At 41.6% G+C, this 18,538-nt stretch overlaps 1 protein-coding gene across 2 annotated transcripts in view; it reads left to right on the forward strand.

The window, feature by feature from the left end:
- Positions 1-18,538, forward strand: part of PLEKHG1 (pleckstrin homology and RhoGEF domain containing G1) — a 128,881-nt gene that overhangs the window by 65,282 nt on the left and 45,061 nt on the right. For both annotated transcript variants that reach the window (XM_090279976.1, XM_090279975.1), the window contains exon 3: positions 7,921-8,021. In XM_090279976.1, coding sequence (XP_090136102.1) covers positions 7,921-8,021 — 101 coding nt within the window. The remainder of the gene's footprint in view (positions 1-7,920; positions 8,022-18,538) is intronic.

Here is an 18,538-nt window from a genome sequence, read left to right on the forward strand (position 1 = left end):
TCAGTTAGGAAAACGGAATGAGAACGGATGCAGCAGCAACACAAGCTGCTTTTAACTCTTAGACCCCTCACCCCCTCCCTCCCTCCCTTTCCTCTCCATTCTCTCTCCCAAATATGTGCGTGTCTCTCTCTCTCTCTCTCTCTCTCTCTCTCTCTCTCTCTCTCTCTCTCACTTGATCTGTCCCTCTCCTTCTTTTCTCCTCTTTCACTCTCTGTCCCTCTTTTCTTTGCCCTCTTTTCCTGCCTCTGTCTCTCCCCCTCTCCTCCCCACCTCATTTATTCTCCCCTTCCTCCTCTGTCTCTTCCTGCCCCACTTTTCTGCCCACCCCCAACAGCGCTGGCAGACAGATTTTGTCACGTTGATGATATATGGTATTTTCAGTACAGCCCTCTGTGGTGTGGGGGCTCTGTTCTATTAACTCAGGGGAAACATTGTTCCCACAATCCGAGCTTTTGTTTCCAGCCTGAAGGCAGGGCCAGCGACCCCTGCTTTCACCCACTTCTTTGGCTGTACCTGCCTCCCCCATGGAGAGGGATGGAGAAAAAAAGAGAGATTAACTTGAAGATTAGACCCCTGATACCTTATCTGCAGACCACAGCAGGAAATTTTTACTATACACCCTGTTTAGTGGCTGACTTGGGAGAAAGATAAAGGTTTCTTTCATTTGAAATCGTATTCTATACGCTCACAGCACTTTGTAAATAATTCTAACGGTTAAATTGTTCTACTGTGACTTACTGCTCATATCTTTCTCTCTGACTCTCTCAGGTGAGCACCTCAAGAAACAGGGATCACATCTTACTCATTTCTGAATGCCCCCCTTTCACACAGTGACTAGCACATAGTATGTAACCCCCCCCCAGGCAGCCATTATAAAGAATGAGAAAGAATGATGTTTACATTAAGAATTGTGTGTACTTATACACATGGAATGGAAAAAAGAAAGTGGTGAATTAAGCATAGAATCTCATTTTTGAAGGAGATAATTATGCCCTAGAATATACCCCAGAATCATGCATACTACATCATTAAACAGAGTTGCCTCTGGAGAATGACATTGGAGGAGAAAAAGAAGGTCTTCGTGGAGGAAGAGGGAACTTTTTACTTCAAATACTCTTCCTTGTTATAATTTTGTTTTCTACTGCATAAAGTGAAGCAGTAGAAAACTCTTGCCTGATCCCTGCCCCACTTAAATAGACAGTGCTCCCTGCTCGGACTTCCCAGGAGAGGTGCTCATCTTTCTGTCTTTCACCTCTGCTCTGATGTCACCTTCTGTCTTCAATGCTCATCATTGCTAGTTATTCCCCTCTTGTCATGCCAGGCTTCCTCCCGGCACCTTGTCCTTTCCTACACCAACCAGCCCTTTCATTCATGAATGCATGCATGCATGGTTGGATGCATGGATGGATGCATGCATGCATGCATGGATTCATGGGTGCATGGGTGAGTGGATGCATGGATGGATCCATGGGTGGGTGGATGTATGTATGGATGGATGGGTGGATGGATGCATGGTTGCATGGCTGCATGGATGGATGCATGAATGGGTGGGTGGGTGGATGTATGGATGGATGCATGCATGAATGGGTGAGTGGATGGATGCATGGATTCATGGATGGATGGATTGATGCATGCATGGGTGGATGCATGAATGGATGCATGGAAGGGTAAGTGGATGCATGGATGGATGGATGCATGCATGGGTGGATGGATGGATACATAGATTAATCGATTCATGGATGGACAGATGGATGCATCACTCTATTGATCCTCCCTGACCCTACATCTCGCCCAGTTACTGCACCACCACTCTCTTTCCTTCGTAGCCCAACATTTCAAAATTTATGCTCCTCTATTACCCCACTTCCAAATGAGTCTGTACCTCTCTCTAGTCACTGTCCTCAAATTCCATCACCCCTTCAGTTTCCCTGAGACTGTTTCTGGAAGAGGTGGGAAGTGCATGCCTGGCTCTGTGCTCCAAGATCCTTGGAACCTTACACAGCCCCTCACCACTCCTTCAGCTTAGGAGTGCAGTCTCCTAACAGCGGGAGTCATAGATAGATTGGTAGATAGATAACAAAGAAAGAAAGAAGTGGTGCCCAAGGTCTTGCAGCCCTGCCTTTGCTTTGCTAATTTTCTTCGCTGGGGCTTGTGGGTGTTCTCACTGCCATGGGAGACTCTCTGGAGGTGCTCTGGCCTGCTAATCCCCACCCCACCAAGGTTACAATTTACTCGCACTGAGTTACTCTAAAGCTGCTTTCTCAGGGCCACTCTGATGCGACCATGGCCTCAGAGATATGGGAGAACAGTTTGGTCCCGTCCTCTGTCAGTGCTGCATAAGACAGACCCCAAAGCTGCACAGTTCGGCACTTCCAGTTCCCCGCAGCGCTCTCTGAGCAAACTGCTCCGTTTGGCTTCCCAGACCCTGTGCCTGACAAACCTTCCTTAGAGGGATTTCCTACAGTGACCACAGTCTTCGTGTGTCCCAAACCAAGATCCTGCCTTTACCCCAGGCCACCACCTGCTTCTCTCCATTCCCGCAGGACTGGGAAGAGCAAGTGCCAGAGTAGGGATGTGGGCAGGGGCCTGTGACTCTGAACCAGTCCTGTCTGTCCTGATGGTCCCTGAGGGCTCTATTTGTGCAAAGAACAATGGCTGGAAACTAAAACCGGCACTCCTCAGAGCTTTGCCCTTGACAAGAACAAGATAAGGGAGCCCAGCCAGCTACTATCTGGATGAGCTAGGCCAAAGATACGCCTGGTCTCCTGTTCACCACGAATCCCCAGAGGCGTCTTTAAGTCTTTATCTGGGTGTGAGGAAGACACAGAGGAACCAGCTAGCCAGAGGGCCCAGAACCGCATTGCCAAGGTCTCTGCTTCTCGGCCAGCAAAAGGGGCGCTAGATTCATGCTTGGCCTCCCCAGCCACCTGAGAAAGAAGATCAGAAGGAAGGATGAGCCCTGACTGCTGTGGCTCAGTGGATTGAGCGTCAGCCTGCAAGCCAAGTGTCGCTGGTTCGATTCCCAGTCAGGGCACATGACTAGGTTGCACATCAGGTCCCCAGTTGGGGGCATGTGAGAGGCAACCACACAGTGATGTTTCCCTCCCTCTCTCCTTTCCCCTCTCTCTAAAAATAAATAAATAAATTATATATTAAAAAAAAGAAGAAGGAAGAAGGATGAAAGCTGAAAGCTGGGGGGCCCTTCTCCCCAGAGGGCGCAGCCCGGCTGTCTCCACACTGCAGCCATATGGGACAGGAGACAAGGGACTGGTCGCACTGCCTGTTAATTCGCTTACTGTCACCGCAGATGAGAAAACGGTCTTTGCCGGAAGCTGGAGGAACAGCACTCCTCATCCTTGAAGTGGGAAGTGAAAGGAGAGAGAGGAGCCCAGACTCCCTCCTCCTGAAAGCCAACACTGTTCCACGGTCACTTAAACGGTGACTCTCACCCTTGACCGCCCCCTTTCTCTCCTCTTCCCCTGGGTCAGCACCTCTCCTCTCCACCGAACTCCTGGAGGACTTGGTCTGGGTTCACCTGCACAGCGGAGCTCGTTGTACGGCCTGCCCCAGCCCCACCCCGGCCTTTTATAGCTTCTGTTGTATTTTCTTTACTGATGCTGGGATGATCTTTGGTCTCATTACAGCCTTTATGGTTTTACCACCTGCAGAGCATAGAAGATTCTTCTTGATCAGTCCAGTCTTCACTCCTGTTACAGCCCCATCTCCTCGCTGGGTCTGCGTGCGTAAGCACCTGCCCTGCCCTCTCTAACCCATCTGGGCTCCTAGTGTCCGGGCTGCACCCCGCATTCTATTCCCCTGTGCCTTTGGTTACCCTTTTCTCTCGTCCTGGATGTTTTCATGTCCTTCCTACTGCTTTCTCTATTTTCAGACTCCTGGTCCTCCTTAAACATTCAGCTCCCCGGCCACCTCCTCTGCAAACCGCTCCCTGCCCTGGCATTGACCACTGCCTTGTGGGCCTCCTTCTCCTGTGTGCTGAATATTTACCGGCCCTGTGTCCTAAACAGCGTATTGTACTTATTTGTTTACACTTGTCTTTCAACGACACAGGGAGCTCCTTGGGAGAAGGAGGCATGTTTTATTCATTTTTTTAATTCCTAGCTTGTAAAACAGAACTTGGCGTGCATTCTTGTGTCCTCAAAAGGGGGGCGGGGGGGGGGCATTGTAAGAATGAATGTGAATGTGCTTTTAAACTGGAAATGGATGTACACGTGTAAGTTATTGCAGTGTTCGTGGCATCCCCATGTAATACGTGGCATTTGGAAGGCAGGTTCTTAGATAAAGAGATGACTAGTTTCTAGAAATAGGTGGAGGGGGTGGAGAAACAGAAGAGGGTGCTTCCTCCAAAATAAAGACAGAAAATCTTAACTAGGAGTTATATCCAAAGACTTGGAATTTGGAAATGCTGACCACAGAGACTAGATCAGAAAGAATAAACCATAAAACAGCAAGTAGAGTTTTGAAATGTGAGCAGGGTTTATGAACAGAACCTTTTTGAATTTGAATCTGAATTCTCCCTGTTTTTTTAATTTTCTTCTATTGATTTTGAGAGGAGAGAGAGAGAGAGAAAGGGAAAGAGGAACACCTATTTGTTGTTCCACTTATTTATGCATTCATTGGTTGATTGTTGTATGAGTCCTAAATAGGGATCGAACCCACAACCTTGGCATAACAGGATGATGAGCTAACCAGCTGGGCTACCCAACCAGAGCCTCTTCCCCACTTCCTACAGCATTTCTGCTGGATGGTTACCCAAACCAGAGCTTCTCAAACGATCTATCCTGAGGGACATGTGTGTTTCTCAGTCACTCACACACTGACACTTTTGAAAAATACAATAATAAAAAGATTTACTAGAAAAGTAAAATAGAAGAAATAAGACATGCAAAATACAAGTCCAAATTTATCATTAGGTTTGACAAATCACATTCTGTCAAAATGCTCTAAAAGTTTCTCCATGCTTTCCCTTGATTTCTGCACTTACCTTGTTGGGGATCAGTCACCAACACTTTGCCAACTGTCTCCTGTTCACTTACCACACCTGAAAGAGCACCAAATTAGATTATCATATATTTTCAATGATAGGCATTACAAGGAATGAGAAAGTTAATGTGAAGAGGACACTCGTGTACAAATATTACAATGGTGGAAATGTTAAGGGCATAAATTGATAGAAAAATAAATACTTTCAAGGCAAAATTTAAAATTATATAACAAAATTATTCAAATGATGAAAAGTTCTTTTTTGTGTGTATCTCCCCAGAATAAATTCTTGATTCTCTTGGAGAGTAATTGTTTTCAGTGCAGAAGTTTTAAAGTGCTACCTTATCGTTAACAGTAGGGTAGCAATAGGCTCTAACATCAAGCCAATAAAATTAATAAGCAGCGTGACAGGCTGTAATAAATTTCATTGGTGTCTTTCCTCTGTTATTTGAGCTCAGAATGAGCTGTTATTATCACTGAACTTCAAACCTCTCATTTTGGCCTCAGATGATTACAGCTGCTAATGCAGGGCATGCTACAGTAGTTTTCAGTAACTGGTTTAGGGTTAAAGTATCATATTTAAAGGACTTAATTATGATCAGCAGGGGGAACAAGTTGTGGCCATACGACTTTGATCTGTTTTCTAGAGTGGCCTACAAAAATTTGGACTCCTAACGATCTATTTTCTCAACCATCTGAGAAACTAAGCCGCTTTTACAATCTAGTTTCTCTACCACAGACTGGGGTTTTGAAACGCTTTCACTTGGCGATGGGCCAGCATTTGTTGGAAGGGGGCCACGATTCTTTGTCTCTCACCCCAGATGAAATTCTTCAAGCCCCTTAACTCAATCTTTCCTTCACATGAAGAACTGAGGTTCGGGTTTCCGCAAATGAGCAAGCTTCGCACTTGAAGTGAGAAAAAGGATTGTTCGATCTCATTAAACCCCAATGCAGCCAGCCAGGGGGCGGGGGGTGGGGGTTGGCTGCATACATCACCTCTGTCTCTCCCTTCATCCTGCAGTTGGGTGCGGATTGTGCTCAACCGTCGCCTTCTGACTGACTTTTTAATTTCATACCCATTCGTATAGCCTTTTGTTCTACTTATTTTGTGTACAATTTGTCCTTTTAAAGTGCTGATCAAAGTATTAAGCAACTGTCAAATACAACCATTCAGTGCAACTTAAATGTTAGCCCATCCTTTGGGGCCATATATAATTTTATGAAAATATCAATGAATACACGTTTTTTTGTTTTGTTTTGTTTTTGTTTTTTTGGAGGAAATGTAATTTAGGTTTTACATGTTCAGAATGCTGTTACATCAATTCTAACCTCAGCATTTCTAATTTGGGGACTAACTGTGTATCCTATGCAGATTCGTAAGCCTCTAATAATTGTTCCATTTATAAAAGTAAGGAGAGTAGGTTTTGCTGTTGTGGGTTTTTAATGACAACTGCACTTAAATCTTGTGAATCTAATTTCATATTGAGATGACCACTTTCTTAAAAGGAACAGATGTTACCACAAAGCTTGTTTCAAAAGAAAAATTTGAGCATTGGTTCATGCGTGACAATGATCTTAATATTAAAAAACGACAATGTTTGAAAGTTACTCGATGCCATCTGTCAGATGCGCTACTGAGAAAGTTAATGATGAAACCCTGCCTGTTTTTCTTCTGTGGAACATAAGGCACATGGGAGAATGAATGCGGATTATTAAAAGAGAAGAAGAATTATCTGATGGTTCTTCAATTTCAGTTTCGCCTTTGGCTAGTTGCATCTAAATCCTATTGTGTTTGCGAAGGAATTTGGAATGAGGTTAGAGCGCTGGCGTTCTCCTGGCCTGCCTGGCTTGTCACAGGGTTACTTCCTCCAAATGCTGCCGAAACCCTGTGGCGTTGGGTAGAGGGCCACAGTATTTGTTCAGGGCAGGAGACTGTATGGATTTTTTTTTTTTTTTTTTAATTTACGTTATTTCAGCTGTTTTCACTTTTTTCTTTATTGTCTTCTCGCCTCCTACAGGGTTCTCTTTTCAAGCATTGTCAAAGGAAGGGGGGAAGTTCCTTATGAACTCTGGAGCAGCCAGGGCAGAAAGGAGTTTTCCCTCTCTCAGCAGTTCAGATAGCTCCTAACCGGGTCTGTTTAACCCACTGTGTGTCCGAGTCCCAGTTACACTCTGTTTGCCACTGTTTCTATGTGAAAGCAAATAAAATCATTTCAGAGTTTTCCATGGGTCATTCACGTAGTCTGGTAGATAGCATAAGTGAGTTATCTGCTTTATTTTTTTTAATGTTTTTAAATAAACTGGTATTTGGGGAAGACTTTAGTTCTGTACTTTATATCAGCTGAGTTCTTTCTAATTTAAAGGTTATGTTTCAATCAACTCATCACTTTTTCTAGTTTTATTAAGGTATAATTGACATGTAACATTGCATTAGTTTAAAGTGTACAACATATGTATAGTGTTATCATATGTTAACACAATAAATTTAGTTAACACCCGCCATCTCATGTAGTTACAAGTTATTTTTCTGGTGATAGGAAATTTTAAAATCTGCATTTCTGGTTTTTCACTGTATGAATTTTGGAGTATCTTTTACCATATCATATCATTCAAGGAAACAGCAGATAATATTTTTATATTATAATAACAAAACTCTCTGTTATTATTGTAACTGTTGTCATTATAGTATCCATCTAGAGAAGCTCTAATACATTGGGGGGGGTGGCACAGATAATTAATGTGTACAACACTTTTTCTTTGCTCACAATCCCCATTCTATAAATATGTCAATAAAAGAGACTGTATTCTCATAGTGGAGTTAATGAACACATTCGCGTACTCATTACTTGGCATTGATAGAAAGATGCCTTGGAGAGGAGGACAGCAGTGTTTCTGACAGCTCTCTCACTGACTTCACAGGACTACCTTGACTGCATCAGGGACCAGACGAAACTTCCTCTGGGGGCAGAAGAAAGGTCCGCCCTTTTTGGAAACATACAGGATATCTACCACTTCAATAGGTAAGTGAATACTCAAAAGATGGCTCTCACATCGGGACATTAGGAATTTCTCTCAAATGAATGTGGCCTAAGAAAACTTTCCCTGGAATCTCTGATCTGACCTTATAACGTTGTGTGGGCTTTCACGTCAGGAAGTCTTCCACCCGGAAGCATTCTTGTTGGTATACAAGTCTCACATTTATTCACTACCCTGTCCTGCTCCATCCTCCTGGTTCAGACGAGAGACCTGCTTTCCCTGATGGAGCAGTGGCATCGTTCCTCCTCACACAATATGAATGGGGCATCCGAAAGCCTGCGCTGGCTGTGTCTGCAGTGTCCCCACCGCCACTGCACTTTCTGCCTGGTGAATGAGCAGGACACAGTAAACGCACAATAAATACTTTTAAGTCAAACATGTTAAGTTATATTAGTTAATAATTAAAATGAAAAATGATTGATTTAATTCAAACATGTATTAAGTACCTACCATGTAGCAGGCACTGGGCTTAGACGATTTCCATAGCAAGCAAGACAGCCAGGGAGCTGAAGGGGCTAGGTAAGCAAGTCAGTTATTATAAAGCAGTGTGGTCCTTTCTGGAAGACTAGGTAGTAGGCAGGTTAAGAGCACAGACTCTGGCATAGCAACAGTGATCCTGAGAAAGAAGAACAAAGTTGAAGGAATTATGCTACCTGCTATCAAACTACACTCCAAGGCCATAATAATCAAAACAGCCTCGTACTGGCATAAAAACCGACACATAGACCAATGGAACAGAATAGAGAGCCCAGAAAGAAACCCACACCTTTATAGTCAATTAATATTCGACAGAGGAAGCAAGCACATACAATGGGCTAAAGATTGTTTATTCAATAAATGGTGTTGGGAAAATTGGACAGATACATGCAGAAAAATGAAGCTAGGCCACCTTCTCACACCACACGCAAGAATAAATTCTAAATGGATCAAAGAGTTAAATGTTAGGCCCGAAACCATAAAAATCATAGAAGAAAACATAAGCAGCAAAATCTTGAACATTGCTCCTAGAAATGTTTTATCAGATGTATCTCCCCAAGCAAGGGAAATAAAAGGAAAAAATAAACGAACGGAACTACATCAAACTAAAAAGTTTTTGCACAGCAAAGGAAATCATCAACAAAATAAAAAGACAACCCACAGAATGGGAGAACATACTTGCTGATACATCTGATGAGGGGTTACTACCCAAAGTTTATAAAATACATACAAAACTCAACACCAAAAAAACAAACAACCCAATTAAAAAATGGACAAAGGACCTGAATAGACGCTTCACCAGAGAGGACCAATAGATGGCCAATAGACATATGAAAAGATGCTCAACATCACTAATCATGAGAGGAATGCAAATTAAAACCATAATGAGATACTATCTCACACCTGTCAGAATGGCCATCATCAATAAATCAGCAAACGATAAGTGCTGACGAGGATGTGGAGAAATGGGAATGCTTTTGCACTCTTGGTTGGAGTGCAGACTGGTGCAGCCACTGTGGAAAGCAGTACGGAGATACCTCAAAAAGTTAAAAATGGATCTGCCTTCTGACCCAGGTCGTAATTTTGCTGATTACATCTCTATGGCTTCCTTGAATATGTTCCCCTGTTCCCTGCACTCTTTGTGATTTAAAAGGAGTTTATTCAAAGCAAAATAGAGACAGACTCATGGAGAGCAGGATGACAGCTATGGTGGGGGAATTAGGGGTAGAAGTACTGAGCTCTCTGAGGGCAGGATCTGCATCTCCTTTGCCTACTTTGAGTCCCTAACCCCTAGCACAGGTCTGGCCTCTGGGAGATGTGTTCGCTGAATTGCATCAACTCATGCTTCCATTTTGAAAGGCTAGGATGTCAAAAATGTCGCTGCTGCAACATCTCTGTTATTGGATTCAGCAGACTTTGAAAACCAGTTTGCATATTCTGAGATAGTGGTTCTCCAACTGGGCTACGCACTGGATGGAATCACCTGGGAAGCTTTTAAAAAAATATATGGTGGATCCTACCCCCAGAAATTCTGATGAATTGGTCTGGTGTGGGGCCAGGGGATCAGGATTTTTTCAAAGGTCCTCAGATGTTCGGAATGGGCGCCGTGGTTGAGAAGCACTGTCTAGATCAAATAAACACAATAGTAAGGAAACAGAGAAAGGACATAAAAAAGCTGAACTAGGGAATGTACAGTCCTCATGTTCATGTCACGTGTCGGTGTTAGAGCAGGCCCCCCTTTAGCAGTCACTGATGGTCAAATCCTTCGAGCCTTCCAGAGCCTACCCGTGGCATTGTACGTGAGAAGAGGGCCAAGGCCTTGATGCTGGGAGGCCCAGGGCCTACGCCTCCCTGTGGTTTGGCTGTAAGCTGATGGCATCGACCGTTTATCTAGTGCTTACTTCACGCCAGAGGTTGTAGAGCTTCATGTGTGCTCACCCACATGCCTCATCTGGGCTTCCCTGACCCCAGCCCTGTTGTGGCAGGATTGAGGAAGGGCGCTCTACTCCCTGGAGTCCAGATCTCCATGGGTCTCCTAATTGAGAGAAAGATAAGAAGGGGCTGCCACCTCTATCAGCTAGAGGAGGCCTTGGCAGTGGGGCCCAGTCTGCAGCAGTTGGAAGACTGAGGTGACCTTTCTGTTCCTGGGCTGGCTCTCTGTTCTCTTCTTTCTGGCATTCCCTGACCGAGGAAGTCAGACGTGTCTAAAATAACCCAAGTCAGAGCGAAGGAGGGCTGTGCGGATGGTATGCAAGGTGTCGGTGTAGAGACACAATGGTGTGTGGCCGTGTTCATGCCTGTCCCTTTTGTACATCACATGTGTGTAGCGCCCTGCATATGTATTACCTCATTTAGTCGTCTTAGCCTCTGAGGTGCATCAGGTGCACATCTTAGAGATGGGCACACACCTGACAGACCAGGGGTCAGTCATACAGGGTATGAGGAGGTCCTTTGCTCAGGACATAGGGCTGGAAACCTAGCCTCACCTATTTTGAATACCTTGGTTTTGCCAAATCTCTTATTATTATTATTATTATTATTATTTTATTATTTTCAAGATTATCTTCTTGTTAAACTATTATAGTTAAATTGTCTGTACTATTTTATCCCTATTCATTTTTATTTCCTTTCTCTTAAATCTGGAATCTAAATTCAGAGCTCAGATGTCTTTGCTGTTATATTCAGTTAAACGAGAGTGTTGATGTGACTTTTTCTGTTAATGTCTCTTATGAATCCCTTATTATATATCACCCCACATCAGTTGATTTCAAAGATAGAACTATCCAGCAAATCTATGGTTGGGGCTTGAAATAATTTTCAAGTTTCTATTATTAGTTCAGGTCCAGGCTTTTCATCATCATATAATATTGTGACTAAGCAAGATCTAAATCTCTAAAATTAAAGAGGGCAAAGAGGAAGCAGTTTCATGCTGACCTGAAAAATTAACCGAGTAAACTCTGTTTTTCAGGAAATACTTCCAAAATACAGAAAGCATAGAGTAATATGATAAACACTCGTGAACCTCCCCCATGCTGTCCAAGCCTTTCCTTGTGCCATATTTGCCTTAGAAATTCTTTGAAGCATAAAGACATTACATATAACATTGAAGCCCCATGTTCACTCCTCCCATTTGCATTTCATTCTGGGGAGAATGGCACAGTGAATGTAAACCAGTTCTTTAGGGTGAAGACAAGGGCGGGAGAACCTGAGCTCGACAGTGTTTGCCAGTTCCTACAGTGCAAACACTCCCATCACTGCAGATTTCAATCTACTAACAAGACGTCAGTGAACATGGAATTAGGAAGAGATCTGCGGAATTGGCTCAGACAAGCCAGTATAATTGGGCTTGATATGCCACTAGAACTGTAACTACTATTCAAGACTTGGTGTTTCATTTCCAAGTATGATTTTGTTGCCATGACTATATATGTAAGTATATTTATTTAAAATACGTAACATGCTTTCACTTATTTCAAACATGGCACACATTGTGTCAATTTTTTATAATTTTTTTCACTTGACACTTGTTGAGATTTATAGCTCTACTTTGTTTATTTTAATTGCTGTATAATATTCTATTGGGGGAGTATATGACTTTGCCTTTGGCTGATTACAATAAGACGGAGCATCTTTTCTTGTTTGTTGGCTCATGTCCATTGCTCATTTGTCTGTTGGGATGTTTCTTTTTCATATTGTCGCATAGGAGTTGTTGATGAATTCTGGCTAGTGATCTCTGTGGGTTATGTGAGTTGCAAATCATGTCCTAGTGTGAGACTTGGTTTTTTGTTTAACTTTAATTGTGGTTTCTTTGAAAAGAAGTTGTATAATTCATGAGTTCAACTACACTAAATAAATATACTTTTTATAGTATGTGGGTTTTGTGTTCTGTTTAAAAAACTGTCTCCTGTTCTCAGTTCATAAATTAATTTTTTCCTAAAAGTCTTATAATCTTGCTTTTTACATATATCTTTAACTGAAATTGATGGATATGTTAGGAAATCCAAATTCTTATTTTCAAATGGCTAGCCAATGATTCCGTCACCACTGGTTGAAAATACATCCTTTCTATGCTAATTTGTAGTTCCACATTCTTCCCGTGTCAAGTTTACATGTATTCATGGGTCTGGGCCTGAACTCTGTATTCTGTTTCATGGGTCTACTTGACCATCCCTGCCCCATGCCACACTGTCTTAATTATTAAGCCCATATTGCTCTTCTTCAACCATTGGCTTAGCTTTTCTTGACTCTTTGCACTGGCAAGTTCAGTGAAGAACTGTTGGCATTTTTATTGAAACTGCATTTAATTTATAGATTAATTTTGGCAGAATTGTCATCTTTAAAATATTGAGTCATCTCATCCATAAATACATATTTCTTTAATCAAGCCTTTTTTAATGTCCTATAATAATGTTTCATAATTTTCCCATCATATTTATACATGTAACTTTTAAATTTTCTGTTTTTAATTGACTGTCATTGTCATCTAGGAATGCTTTTGATTTTTGTATGTTGATAATGGGTCCAACTAACTTTCTAAATTTTCCCATTAGTTCTAATAATGGTTTATAGGTTTATTTGGGGGGAGGGGTTTCTATGCAGGCAGTGGTATCTGAAAATGAGAAGAATTTTTTTTCTCTTCCTTTACAGTTCTAACCCCCCGCCCACCCTTTTTTCTTGTGTTATTGTTTTGGGTAAGTCCTACCATCTAATGTCGGTCAGATGTTGGCATCCTTATCTTCTTTCTGACATTAGCAGGAATGCTGCAACCATTTTACCATTAAGGATGATGTTTGCTCTGTCATTTAGATAAACATTTTTTCCTGTTTTGCTAAGATATTATTGTGACTGAATATTGGATTTTAAGGAATGTTTAATATGCCTCTAAGAAAATTAGCATATGATTTATTTCCTGTTAATATAATTTAATCAGCATATTCAAATGTGGTAAATTACATTAATAGGAATTCTGCTTTGAATTATACATACATTACTAGAATAAACTCTACCTGATTGTGACGTTTTATATATTTATGCACTGATAAGTTTGATTTGTTTATAATTTTAAAAAAAATTTAATTCATGTTCATAAGTGATGATAATACATAATTCTCTCCTTACTCTTTGTTCAGTTTTGGTATATGACTAGCTTTCAATTGTTAGTTCACAAAATCTTCCAACATGAAATGTTATGAAATGCAATTGAGACTTCATGTTTTTCTATTTTTGTATCAAAATCTCTTTTTCTCTCCTGATTCTTGTGATAGCCTAGATATCTAAGTCTCTGGTTTGGTGCCTAGAAGAAATCCCTAAATGGTCAGGAAACTAGGCCTGTCAAAAAAAGCCACTTTCCCCATTTTAACTTGCCCCTAATATTTCAAAACCTTTTTATTTTTACTGCCAGCTAAAGAAGAACTACCAGCTGTTTCATAAAACACTGCTCTCTTGGAACAGAGAAGAGTTATCTAACCTGTAACTTGAATAGTTAAGAATAAAGACTGAGGAAATAGAGACCATTCCTTCATAATGAATTTCTATTTTAAAATTATTTTTTAGCAAATGAAAATCACCAACACTCCCTTCTTCAAAAAATGCAGTAAACATTTCCTTTTTCCTCCACCTCGTCTTCAACACCTACGTGGAATCACAACTGTAGGGACCCCGCCGGGCTAGGCCTGGTGGTGTAGAATGAATGTCACCATTGTATAGCAGGGGCAGTAAGCCGTGTAATCAAGGCATGAACAAAATGCTTTGAGAACTCTGGGAACGTGCCATTAATTTTATCTGAGGGGGCTAGTGAAAGCTTCACAGAGCAAGAACCATATATCTAAAGACAAAAAATGATGTGGGCCATGCAGTTTCCCTCCCTTGAAAGGTACTTGAGAAGATGAATCATGAGGTACATGTCACGGTAGGGCAAGAAAAGGTGGGGGCTGTTACCGTTTCTTCTAGCGCGTTTTCATACCTCCAAAATGTTTTAGTTTCTGCACGATGGCAGAAATAGTTTTACCCACAAGCTTTATTCCTGTGGACTTTTCAAAGCTTGGAACATTTAGTACTGTGCATCTCACCCCATTCTCTGTCCCCGCATGCACGCGTGCGCGCGTGGGTGCCAGCTGACCTACTTAGGTGGGTGGGAAAAGGAGGTGGGGCCTAGAGTCTGTTGCAGAGCAGAATGGGAGCGGCTCCATTCCTGAATCTCATTCACTGTAAGGCAGTTGAATCTTCAAGGTCAAAATACAGTGTCTGACTTCAAGTTCATGCCAGTGGTCAGAGAAAATTTTGCATATAATACATTCTATGAAAGAGAACCGTGTTGCCTTTAATTTCCCATCCAAACAAGGGACTTGAGCTCAAGTAAAAAGAAATCTTATTTTCTTTTTAATAGTCCTGCTCAAAAAGGAGGAAATATTTGAAACAATTACTCAGGGAAAAGGGAAAATGCCCAAAACCTGAAGGTAGGGTGACTCTAATTTTAGCTTTGAGTGCAAACACCATCTCTGAGTCACCTCTGCCAGGTCATGTGTACGTGGAGTTGTTCCTTATTTGCACTGATACAGTGAGAAACCTAGTCCCCACCCCATTAGGCTGAACTCGGAAGGGACAGCCCTGTTTCTAACCTTTATGGAGCATCTCCAGCGGCTGATACACCCTGCCCTGTGGCCCCATCAGTTGCACGCATGGTACATGACACTATTTCATCGTTAGTGTTTTTTGTATCTTCCACACTCCCTGTTGTTCATCACACTCTAGCCACGGGAGCTTCCTTTCTGTACCTCCCACAAGAACACACCAAGCTAAATAATATTGCTTTGTATGTATTTACTGTGTTCCACATTTTTTTTAATCCATTCATGGGCATTTAGGTTGTGTCTACATCTTGGCTTTGTGCTGACTGTTCCAATGGACATGAGAGTGCTCATATCTCTTCAAGATCCTGACTTCAGTTCTTTTGGACAAATACCCAAAAGTGGGGTAGCTGGATCATACAGTAGCTCTATTTTTAATTTTTTGAAGAACCCCCGTACTGCTTTTCATAGTGACTGTGCCAGTTTGCATTCCCGCTAACAGTGCAAAAGGGTTCAAGTTCCTCATATCCTTCCCAACATTTGTTGTCTTTTGTTTGATATTGTGTTGTTTATTTATTCAGTTATCAACACTAATCACACCTGATGAGAACATAGGCACCGTAGGACAGGGCCCTTATCTGTGATCTTTCCTCTCTAACCCCAGTGCCTATAATAGTGCCTGACGCATTTAAACTTTCAGCGATTACTATGTTGAAGGGAGAGCAAACAAGCCGGTGGGCCAACTTGATCAGGATGATAGCCCTGAAGACAAGCGCATGCATAAAATCCCGTTGCTTCCTCCTCGTTGGTCCCCTTTTAGTGTGTTTATCCTATCTGAGGAAAGGGTGGTAAAGGAAGGCCAGCCAAGTGACTCCAGCAAGGCCTCCCCTGTACACAGGTACCGTGTTGAAGACGCCATGATGCAGGATCTAGCCCTCAGCTTTCTTGAGTTATTCAGGAAACAAATCTCTCAACAGATGTGTTTATAATAGAGCACAGACCTGGGATTTAGAGCCCTGACACTAACCCCAGCCGTGGCCATTAATTATTAGCCGTGTGACTGAAGGTAAGCCACCTACTTTTTATGAGCCATGGCTTCCTCCCCATAAAATTAGGGGTTGGGACCGAAAGGTGTCAGAGCAACGTCCCAGGTCTGTGGTTCTTGAGCAATAAGTGCCAGTCATTCATTTACCTGTGAGCTTTACCTAGGGTTTGGGTGGGTCCCCTGAGACACTTCCTCCTGCCTGCAAGTCAACTCTGGAGATGAAGTTCAAGCTCAAGGGGGAGCTTGATGAACATAACATTCAGAACACAAGGAGATGATTATTGTCAAGGAGTATTTCTGTTAAGCTATGAGAAGTAACGTGATGGATTCTGCTCAAAATTCTTCTGTGCTCAGAAAAGGTTTATAATATATTGAAAGACCTAGACACAAAACCTGCATCCAAACCACTGCATCCTCCAGAAATGGAAAACTCGGGCCCCCAAATATTGCTTCTTTGGCTATTCTTTTCCTTCAACCTTTTATCTCTATCCAGTGTTTAGGTCTCAATGATTGGATTTCAACTGTCTTTAATTTAATCACACCCATCTTTCTATAGAAGACCTTTTTGAATTTTTATGAGTTTACGTGAGCCAAACTGATGACATATGCTGCGGAGCAAGATCTCAAATGCTCTTATAAAAGATATTGATATAAATACCAGAACCATATTTTCCAAACTAAAAACAACCTTACAAAGGGAATGTTTTTTAAATAAGCCTATTAGGGAAGAATGTTTGAAATGGAGACTATCCTGAAATCATACATTTGGTCAAAGATTCTTACAAAGGGTGCAAGCTAGGCCAATAGATTTTAAAGTAACAGGGTATATAATACATTGGTATGGTTTTAGATCCCAGCAAAGCTCTAAGAAACTACCACTTGTTGAGTTTCAATGTAATATTCAGGAAAAGATGTCCCCACTTATCTGAAAGGCTATTAGAATATTCCTCCCTTTTGTAATGACACATGCATGTGAGGCTGGACTTTTTTCTGTAAACTTCAACCGGAATAACAAATTGCAATAGAGTGAATGCAGAAGCAAATATGAGAATCCATCTGGGTTAAGTAGACGTTAGAGAGTTGCAAAAAATGTAAAACAGAGCCCCTCTTCTCACTAATTGTTTTGTTTTGTTTTATAAAATCTATTCTTCACAGAGAGTTATTTATGTTAACATATACATCTATTTATTTTGAAGTGAATTAATTGATTTTTTAAATTGTCTTAATTTTTAATGTGGAAAAACATTGCTAGATATATTCCATCTAAAGAGCTCTCAAGGTTCTAATGCCAAAAACTCGAGATCTGCTGCCTTGTAGTGAAGAGCGCCCATGACAGGCTGAACTTCCACACAGAGTGTACAGTTGACTCTGTGGTGCATCACCTTTAAATAGAAAGATAAGTGAAGATCCCCATATACCTGGGGGGAGCCTCTAACATGAACGACAGAAGCCAAAATGATCCGAGAAAGGGGAGCTCAGCAGCAACTAAGAAGAAAAGTCCCAAAATAGCAGCTATGTCATTCTTAGAGATAAAAGGCTTTACATCCATGAAGTAAGAACACAAACATCTAAAGAGCTTATTTAAAAAAAAAATCATGCTTTGAAATTAAAAATCAGATATTAAAAATGAAAAAATTAAATGGGATGGAAAATAAAGTTGAAGTGTCCCAGAAAACAGAATAATAAACAAGAAGAGAGAAAATAGGAGATTGAAAGTGTAAATAAGAGGAGCTTCAAAAGGAAAGAGAAGAGAAAACAGAGGGAAGAAAATATCAAAAGACCTCCATCACGGCCAGAGGTACCTTAGCTTTTCGGTCCCTATAGATGCTTAAAAATTTCTGAGGACCCCAAACATTTATTTTTGTTTATGGTTCATACTGTTTTGTTTACACGATAGAAATTAAAACTGAAGAATTGTTAAAATCTCAATGTATTCAAAGTAACACTAAGAAACCCACAGATTTTTATTTTATTTATTTATTTATTTATTTTTAAAGTATATTTTATTGATTATGTTGTTACAGTAGTTCCAATTTTTTCCCCTTTACTCCCCTCCACCCAGTGTCTCCCTCCCCCAGCATCCCCCCCCAAGTCCATACCCATGGTTCGTAAAAAATAACTATCCCTCCCTCTCAGATATTAAGACCCTTTGTAATCTTGTAAAGGACAATGGGCGAAGGTCTCAAGCTCCTCTAGCTGCTTCAAGCTGGACATGGTCGTCGTCCTACCTACCCTTGGGTCCAGAAATCCCTAATAATAGTGGGGGTGTGGAGGGGAGGGTGGCCTTCCCACATGGGGAAGGATTGTGCAGACTCCAGGTCAGTTGGCTGTCTCCGGACAACGGCATGCTTGGTTTAGCAGGCTGGCACCCTTGTTGTGTTCTGGGGGCAACAGATTTGGAAAAAAGGAAACC

Source organism: Furipterus horrens, unplaced genomic scaffold (assembly GCF_987537825.1).
Source record: "Furipterus horrens unplaced genomic scaffold, mFurHor1.1.pri manual_scaffold_6, whole genome shotgun sequence".
Lineage (NCBI taxonomy): Eukaryota > Metazoa > Chordata > Mammalia > Chiroptera > Furipteridae > Furipterus > Furipterus horrens.